The sequence below is a fragment of the Cryptotermes secundus genome, unplaced genomic scaffold (genome assembly GCF_002891405.2).
Source record: "Cryptotermes secundus unplaced genomic scaffold, Csec_1.0 scaffold840, whole genome shotgun sequence".
Classification (NCBI taxonomy): domain Eukaryota; kingdom Metazoa; phylum Arthropoda; class Insecta; order Blattodea; family Kalotermitidae; genus Cryptotermes; species Cryptotermes secundus.
The window spans coordinates 235,443-244,654 of NW_019725426.1; the positions used below are offsets into that span (position 1 = coordinate 235,443).

Here is a 9,212-nt window from a genome sequence, read left to right on the forward strand (position 1 = left end):
ATAACTACCTGATCTTCTTTACTAAAACCTTTGCATAATTTTGCAGTGTCCCCAATGTCATTGCTCAGATCAGCATTGGGCTTGAATATGCTGGTCACAGCATATGCATCTCCCATTGCTTTCTGTAGCCTCTGCCCGATTGTAATAGTAGTCAAAAAGGTGCCAGTCCGACACTGATACGGAAAGTCACAGTGACAAAGATGCCTTTTACTCACAAAGTCATACTGGCTCAGTGGGTTTATACCTCTTCCGAGACACAAAATAATATAAAAAGAAATATATGACAGTCTGGCACTAATTTTTTAAGTGAAAAAGAAATAAAACACAATCCGACACTGACTTCCTAACTGATAATTCGCCACTGAAAACCAGTCCTTGAATACGTCACACTTCCTTGAAAGGTCTGGAAGCACTGATCTGTAAGCACCGATGAATATTTCCTCTTCAGTTCTCAGAACAAAGCTGGGCTATATTTGGCTGGCCAGGTCATAAACAGTCATATATAAACATAAATAGTTTTGAAACCAGGACCGAGATAAACGATTTCTTTGTTCAGAGCTAAGGAATGAACCACTGACATGACTTCACATAGGTTTCTTTTGGTTTCAAACCCAAGGTCAGACTGTCAGCACTCCCAAAGAGTGCACATGTCCTGCGTCACATATATGTGTCATTCGGCCAACTCCGGTCCCTGCTTGCGACATGTATACGAGTTATTCCGCTGATAAAGGTTAATGCTCACTGACTCTAAAGTGAGCATTAATGAATATATAAAAAATTATTATTATTTAGAACATCATTTGGACACATTATTCTTAGCACAATCCAAATGAATTAATAAGATCAGTATGTTTCCATACATTTAAAACTTTCGTGCAACCATCAGCAACGTTAAGTTTGGTATTTGGTTCTGTTGGATGAATAACTGGTATAGTCTCATTAGGAATATTAAATCTCTTAAGAACATTGTTTAAATATTGAGTTTGGGTTAACTTTATAGTTTTCTTTGCCCTGTCTCTGTTCACTTCCATTCCTAGACATTTCTTAACCGGCCACTTTAAAACATTGTTGCACTTTTCCTTTTAAATTCTCAACTTCAACATTGTCATTATGAAATATGAAGAAGTCATCAACACACAATGCTATATTAATTACAGAATTACCCTTTTGTTTGGTATAAGTACATGGTTCAGAACAAGTTTGATTATACCCAAGGCTTTTCAGAACCCCTGTTGCTTTCTTATTCCACGACCTAGCGGTTTGTTTTAGTCCGTAAACTGATTTTTTTTAACTTGCAAACTTTATTAAACTCCCCCTTAATATCATATCCTTCAGGAAGCTCTATATATATAACTTCCCCAATATCTCTGTTTAAAAACGCAGTACAGACATCAAGGTGGTCAGTGTTCCAGTCATGCTTAGCAGCTAAAGCAAATAACAAATGCATTGATGAGTGTTTCACAACGGGAGCGAACATTTCAAAATAGTCTATTCCCTTTGTTTGGCTACAACCTTTCGCCACTAAACATGCTCTGTGACATGCAATATTTCTTTCAGCATCTCATTCAATTTTGAAGACCCATTTGAGACTTCACTACTGGCTTATTCAACGGTCTGTCTACTATTGTCCATGTTTCGTTTGTTTGGAAAGCTTCTAGCTCCTGTTGAATAGCTTCTTTCCATTTAGATTTATCAGAGCTTGACAGTGCCTCTTCATATGTGACTAGTTCTGACTCCTCATCTTTATGCACGGCTAAGTAGGTAATAAATTCTGGAAATTCTTCTGTTTCCTGTTCCAAAGTAGATATCGTCTTTCTTCCAAATTTCCTGGTAATTGTTCTAAACCGTTCGGCTCTAATGGAACTTCATTTTCTACTTACGATTGTTCTTCTTCGGGGTTTTGTTCTTGCGGAATCAGTCTTTCATCTTGTGGGTCGAGGTAGAAACTTGACAACTCTGGAAGAATCTCTTTAAGCCGAAATCCTTTCTCACTCATTCTTGTTTATAATTTCTTCTTCCAGAAATTCTACATCTCTTGCCTTAACTATTAAGGGGATCTGATAACTGATAAGCGTTACTATCCTCACTGTATCCCACAAAAATTTATTTCTTGCTCACTGCATCCAATTTTTGGCATTTCTCTGATGGTATATGAGCGTAAGCTGGACATCCAAATATTTGTATGTGGGAGAGATCAATCTTCTCTCCTGTCCATATTTATTCTGGCAATTTGTTCTTTAGTTTCTTGTGAGGTGATTTGCTCAAAAGATATATGGCTCTTTGTGCTGCTTCAGCCCAGAGTCTTTTGTTGCAGCCGGAATCATACAACATACATCTTGTTTTTTCCAGAATACTGCAATTAGCTCGTTCGGCAGTTCCATTTTGTTGTGGATTATATGGCACAGAGAATTCCCTTTTAATTCCCTTTTGTTTTAACATGTCAGTGAATAATTTGCCGCAGAATTCACCACCATTATTGGAACAAACAGCTCTTATAGTCAATTCAGTTTATGTCTCAACCATTTTCAGAAATTCTTTAAATGCTTCATATGTGTCACCTTTTTGTTTCAAGAAACGAATGAAGATTTTTCTACTATGATCATCCACAATAGTCAAAAATATTTAGCATTCCCATAAGAGGGTATTTCAAATGGCTCAACCAGATCTAAATGTAATAGATCAAGTATCCTTTTTTACCGTTTGTTCTTTGATTGTAGGAAAAGCTTCTTTGTCATCTTGCCTTCCAGGCATGGAACGCTTTTCTTTCACTGATCTTCTGGTTCTTGAAAATCAATGCCACTAGCTAAACCTTTTTAAGCAACCGCATGCTAACCCTATTTAAATGCCCTAAACGCCTATGCCACAACAGTTGCTCATCAATTTGCTGGGTACCTGCAACTTGTTCGTTTACTTACTTACTTACTTACTCATGGAGCTGAGCTCTTCTGGAGGAGCCGCCAATTCTGCAGCTACTCAAGAATTTCCTAGCATTTTATGGAACCCAAAAGTTCATTACCATGTTCACAATAGCCGTCCACTGGTCCCTATTCTAAGCCAGTTCTGTCCAATCCATACCATCCAATCCTATCTCTCTAAGATCCATTCTAATATTGTCCACCCACCTATGACTTGGTCTTCCTTGTGGTCTCTTTCCTTCTGGCTTTCCCACCAATATCCTATACGCATTCCTCGTCTCCCCCATTCGTGCTACATGACCTGCCCACCTCATCCTCTTTGACTTGATCATTCTAATTATACTTGGAGAATAGTGCAAATTATGAAGCTCCTCATTATGCAGTTTTCTCCAACCTCCTGTCACTTCATCCCTCTTCAGTCCAAATATTCTCCTCAACACCCTGTTCTCAAACACCCTCAGTCTATGTTCCTCCCTTAATGTCAGAGACCAAGTTTCACACCCATACAGAACCATGGGCAAAATTATAGTTTTGTATCTAATTTTTATGTTTTTGGACAGCAGACAAGAAGACAAAACGTTCTGGACTGAATGTTAGCAAGCATTACCCATGTTCAGTCGCCTCTTAATTTCCTTCTGAATCAGGTTTCAATCTGTTACCATTGTTCCCAAATACCTGAACTGTGCCACATTTTCAAAACATCTGTTTCCTATCTTTATGTCATGATTTTGCCCTGCATTTTGGTGATGAGACAGCAACATATACTTAGTTTTCTCTGTGTTTACTTCTAGACCAACCTCTTTACTTGCGTCAATTAAAGTTTGTGTGTTTTTCTTTATGGTATCTATGTTATCACCCAGTAGATTCATATCATCAGCATAGACCAACAGCTTATGTGTCCCGTTTTAATTTCAGTGGTTTCCCTGGACCTTCCTAATTGCATATTCTAAGGCAAAGTTGAAAAGGAGGTGGCGATAAAGCATCTCCTTGTTTTAGACCATTCTGGATAGGAAATTTATCAGACAAATGTTTGCCTACACAGACTCTACTGTACGTTTTGTTTAAACACATTTTAATCAACCTAACTAGTTTCATGGGTATCCCAAACTCTATTAGAATATTGTACAATACTTCCCTCCTAACTGAAACATAGGCTTTCTTGAAGTCTATGTATAGCTGATGTACTGTTTCATCGTACTCCCATTTTTTTCTCCAATATCTGATGAATGCAAAAGATCTGATCAGTAGTTGATCTGTTACATCGAAACCCACACTGATGACCCCCAATAATTTCATCTGCATGTGGACTTGAAAGAAGAATATTGGACAAAATTTTATATGAAATTGATATCAGTGCTACCCCCGATAATTACTACAGACAGTTTTATTACCCTTCTTGTGAACTGGTACAATAATATACTCCTTCCACTGATCAGGCAATTTTTCCTTATGCCAAATAGAAGTAATTAGATTGTGAATCTTCTAACGTAATATTTCACCTCCTGCTTGAATAAGTTCTGCCAGAATTTGTTCACTACCTGGCGATTTATACCATTTCAATTTTGCAATAGCACTTTCAACCTCAAAAGGGCTAGATTCAGGTATTAACGGCTCAGATGTATGGATTTCTGTCTGCCTAACAACACTTACCCTATGTACCTTCAATAACTGAGAGTAGTTCCTCCACCTATTCAAAATGTTGTGGGAATCTGCAAGCAGATCACCATTCTCATCCTTCACTAAGTTGCTGCTAGGCTGGTAACCCCTCTTAAAGTCATTTATTCCTCTATAGAGCTCTCTAATGTTCTTATTCTTACTATTCATTGCAAGCTCATAAATTTTGTCTTTCAGATATTCCCTCTTTTTGTTCCTGAAATGCCTGTGGGTTTCACATCTTATATTGTTCAGATTATCCCCATTTAATCCACTTGGATCATGTAACCATTGCAATTTGGCCTGCTTTCTTTGATCTAATAATTTTGAGCATCTTTCATCGAACCATGGCTTATGCTTCTTCGGTTCATAATATCCTAGACTCTCTTTGGCAGACATTTTTATATTCTCTCTTATAGTTTCCCAAGCTTTATACAGTTTTCTATATACTCACCGTGAGCACTGTTGGTTGCTCTTCAGATCTGTCCCTACAGTTTGCATATACTCAGCGTGAGCACTGTTGGTTGCTCTTCGGATCTCTCCCCACACTTTGCATATACTCAGCGTGAGCACTGTTGATTGCTCTTCAGATCTCTCCCCACAGTTTGCATATACTCAGCGTGAGCACTGTTGGTTGCTTTTCGGATCTCTCCCCACACTTTGCATATCATTTGCATGACAACTGAATTGATAGATAGCCTGGTGTTTCTTCCAGCATATTAGCATTTGCTAGTGTTGGTGGAAAATTACACAGGGTCTTTTCCATGACTGCAGACAAAGGAACTTAACGGGGTAAGATCTTTGGAACATGGAAGCCACTGCATGGCCCATCCCAAGCAATCCACCAATCGGGCACCTCCACACTGAGAAGGTTAATCACCGCATGTTTGTAAAGAGGATGAGATCTGTTCTGTTGTAGCAGAAATGTATTGTCAAAGTTTTCTTCCAGTTTCAGTGGTAGCCGGAGCTGGAGAATGTCCAGATATGACATATATATTAGTGTATTTTTAGCAAACATGAATGGTCTGTGCACTTTGTTAGCAGACAGTGCATATAACGGTGACATTTGGAGTAGCCCTGGGATATTCCATTATTGCTTGTGGGTTTTCTTAGCCCAAGGTCCCCAGATTATGCGCAAGATGGCTTCATCAGAGAAAAAAGTGACATCAAGAAAATTCTTTTCGTGTTCTAATTTTGTTAGAACTTGACAGCAGAAGTTTAATTTCTTGCTGCTGTTGTAACTTGTAACTCTTCATTTCCAGTTGCTTTCATAAGATCTTCTACACATTTCTATGTGGTATCTGCAGTTCTTGACTTTTGGCCTTTTAGGGCTTCTGAGTAATATCTAATGAACCACATCCACAGTCTGTTTTGAAATTCCAGACCATACAGGTCTTTTACCCTAGCATATGGACCCGTTCTCCATAAACTGTTTATACAAGGAATAAATGAAAGGTCTAGATAGTGGTTTCACATCGAACTCTGTGATCCATCCGTTGGGCAGTGGTCACAGATCTCAATTCTTGAAACTACAAAACACAAAATGCTTTTGGTTGTTGAGTTGCCATTGTAGTGACATGACAGCATGCACAATACCTGGTGGCCAAGTTTGGAGTTTATATTGAGCATTGCAGAAATTTTGAGAGTTATTATTACCAGTGATTAACGTTCACTACTGAAAATCAATCAGTTTTTGTAAGAAGTGTTTGAAAGTGTAAAAATCATTTGTAATAATTCTGTACATGTTGACAAGCATGTTCATTAAGGGGATAATGATTCATTATGTTTCTGACCATGTGTGTATCACAGTGGAACAGTCAATCATCCTTCCCTAATGAAATAACCTTCTAACCTGGTTATGTAGAGTTAACTAACTGAATGGAGCTGAGTCCTTGAGAAGCTGCCATTCTCTCAGCTTCTCAAGAAATTTCAAATATTTTATGGAACCCAAAGATTCATTACCATGTTCACAAGAGCCCTTCACTAGTCTCTACCCTAAGCCAGATAAATCCAGTCCACACCACTCGATTTTATTTTAGATATCCATTTTAATATTATCCTCCCACCTAAATCTAGGTCTTCCTGGTGGTGTTTCTTCCTTCTAATTTTCTCAGTAAAATCCTGTATTCATTTACCTTCTCCGTATGCATTCTACATGTTCTCCCGTCTCATTCTCCTTGACTTCATTATTCTAATTATATTTGGGGAAGAGTACAAGTTAGAAGCGCCCCTTTATGAAGTTTTCTCCAACCTCATACCATTTCATCCCTCTTTGGTCCAGATTTTCTCAGCACCCTGTTTGTTAATGCCTTTAGTCTATGTTCTACCCTTAATGTTTAATGTCAGAGACCAAGTTTCACACCCATACAAAACTATAGGCAGATGAATTAGAACTAGAGTCCTAAATATGCATAGATCTTATCATAAATTTTAAAGAGTTTTGGGTTCACATTCAGTTAATGTTGAACTTTTATACTTCTTCATATGGGTTTAACAGTGGTTCATATCCAGTTGATGTTGAACTTACAGACTTTCTCTTATGGGTCTTGGTAGTTTCAAGCATATTTTAGCATACTTTAAGCATCTGTTAATCATACTCGTATGTAATGGAAAATTCCCCGTGGATGCATTGTTTTATAAAATCTGATGTTTATTGCAGTTGAATTTCTGTTTGAACCCAATCAGGGATTTACTCTGTACCAATCTTTGAAAGCTGTACTTAACATAAAAGTAGACCTAGAGGATTTATCACACTGTGTGATAGTTATAACATAAATTCCCAGCTGATCATTATTATTCTTTCCACGCATGTAAAATTTCAGTAGAAAGTGTGAAGTTCATTCCAGCTTCATCTAACCCTTACAACCAAGTGACAACCAGGTAGCATAACTGGACAGCAGTGTTATAAAATCTCATTTGCTTTTATGTGTTTTAAGTTTATTTTTCATAATTTATTTAATGGTTCTGTATCAAATACATGGGTCATTTTCCATGATGTGAGAAATGGTGGAAAGAAAATAAATTTTGTGTCATGAGGAAACCATCTCAATCAGTTAGGATGTCTAAATGAACAGCTAGCTCCAGGTGCAACTGCCCTAGTCATATCCATTGTACTATGGTAGTCAGCTGAAGTTTAGTGAGTCTCTTGTGCACTATTTTTCTTTATTCATTCCTAGTTTCGCTAATAATTGTATTTCATTTCACCAGAATCCTTCATCAATATTAGAGAATAAGGCATGAAAATTCAGAATCCTGTATGCTCCTCTAATTCATTTATGTTTGTTGTCTGTTCTAGTTATTTATATTAAAATGCTTTCTTTTAAACCCATGAGTATATGTCATAAACTTCTTTTACATTAATCCCACTTACAAAGTTACTTTGCTGACATAGTAATGACTGTTTTTTTATATAGATGGTAGTATTGAGAGAATAGTTGCTTTAATATCTTAACTACATGCATCTTGTTCCATCACAGTGTGTAATGTGTATGTAAAAAGTAAGTATATATTCCTTCAGTTGTGGCTAGTTTATTGTGAATACACAAATCACTATACATGTTTTGGCCTATCTTGGCCATCATCAGAGGTTTCATCAACATTAATTGGAAACACTGTACACATTCTCAATACATATGTCTATATAAGGATCTTATATCTTAAAATTATAGCCAAGGATACAAACACACTGCTTCCCACAACTGAAATGTACTTAATTAAATATGTATGTAGTTAACTGATGAAACCTCTGATGATGGCCAATGCAGACCAAAACATGTATGTAATTTGTCTATTCACAATAAACTAGTCATATCTGAAGGAATATATACTTTTTACTTACAAGTTGGTTTCATGCTTATGTTGCTGGTTCAGGGACAGAATTGCATAAGCATCTGATCTCTGCCAGTATCTTGCTAACATACCATTATTTTATGCCATATCATAGTTCTGTTAAACATGTCCATTAAAGTACTTTTTTGTGGGATGGAATGCTGCATGTTGAACAGCTATGGGGCTCTGTGTTGGCGAATGATATCACATCACAATACACTGGATATCACCACCACTCATCCTGCTGCCCGTGCGTGGCCTTCCAATGCATGTGTGGCTCCTGAGGATACCAACTAAGCCATCTTGTATGCATGTTTTGTTTTTCAGTTTAATTCAATTATTTTAAACATATACAAAAATATTTTTTTAGTTGTGTTTTATTTTTAACCTCTGTATCTTCATTTGTGAACAAACTCTTACTTTCCATTCTGTTCAAGTTAATTTTGTTTTAATTTTTATATAATACCAGTGATTATTATTAACTAAGGAGTTACCACATTTGCCCAAATATGAGCCACCCCTGAATACAAGCCACACCTCCAAAATTCTGTTGTCTCAAAATGAAAATAAATTAGGCGCTTATGTTATTTTAACTGTTCAGCATTATTTCTTTCTTCTCCCAATATAAGAAGTTGAATTTAAATTACATTGAACACTTGTCTTACGACCACTGAAGAGTTCCATGCCTTCACTTCTCCTCCTCTACCAGTACTGACAAGTGCAGGTATACTATCTACCTTTACCACATCTAGACAATTCAATGATTCTTTTTTTTTTTTGGCGGGGGGGGGGCTTTTTTTTTGGGTGGGGTTGGTT

The 9,212-nt window shown here is 37.1% G+C and overlaps 1 protein-coding gene across 7 annotated transcripts in view; it reads left to right on the top strand.

Annotated features, from left to right (window-relative positions):
* Window positions 1-9,212, top strand: part of LOC111863415 (phospholipid-transporting ATPase IA) — a 225,615-nt gene that overhangs the window by 182,797 nt on the left and 33,606 nt on the right. The window contains exon 22 of one of the 7 annotated variants that reach the window (XM_033751050.1): window positions 8,573-8,700. The exons of the other annotated variants lie outside the window; for them this stretch is intronic. Coding sequence (XP_033606941.1) covers window positions 8,573-8,693 — 121 coding nt within the window. The 3' untranslated portion in view covers window positions 8,694-8,700. Of the gene's footprint in view, window positions 1-8,572; window positions 8,701-9,212 lie in introns of those variants that run through there. 7 annotated transcript variants of the gene reach the window in all.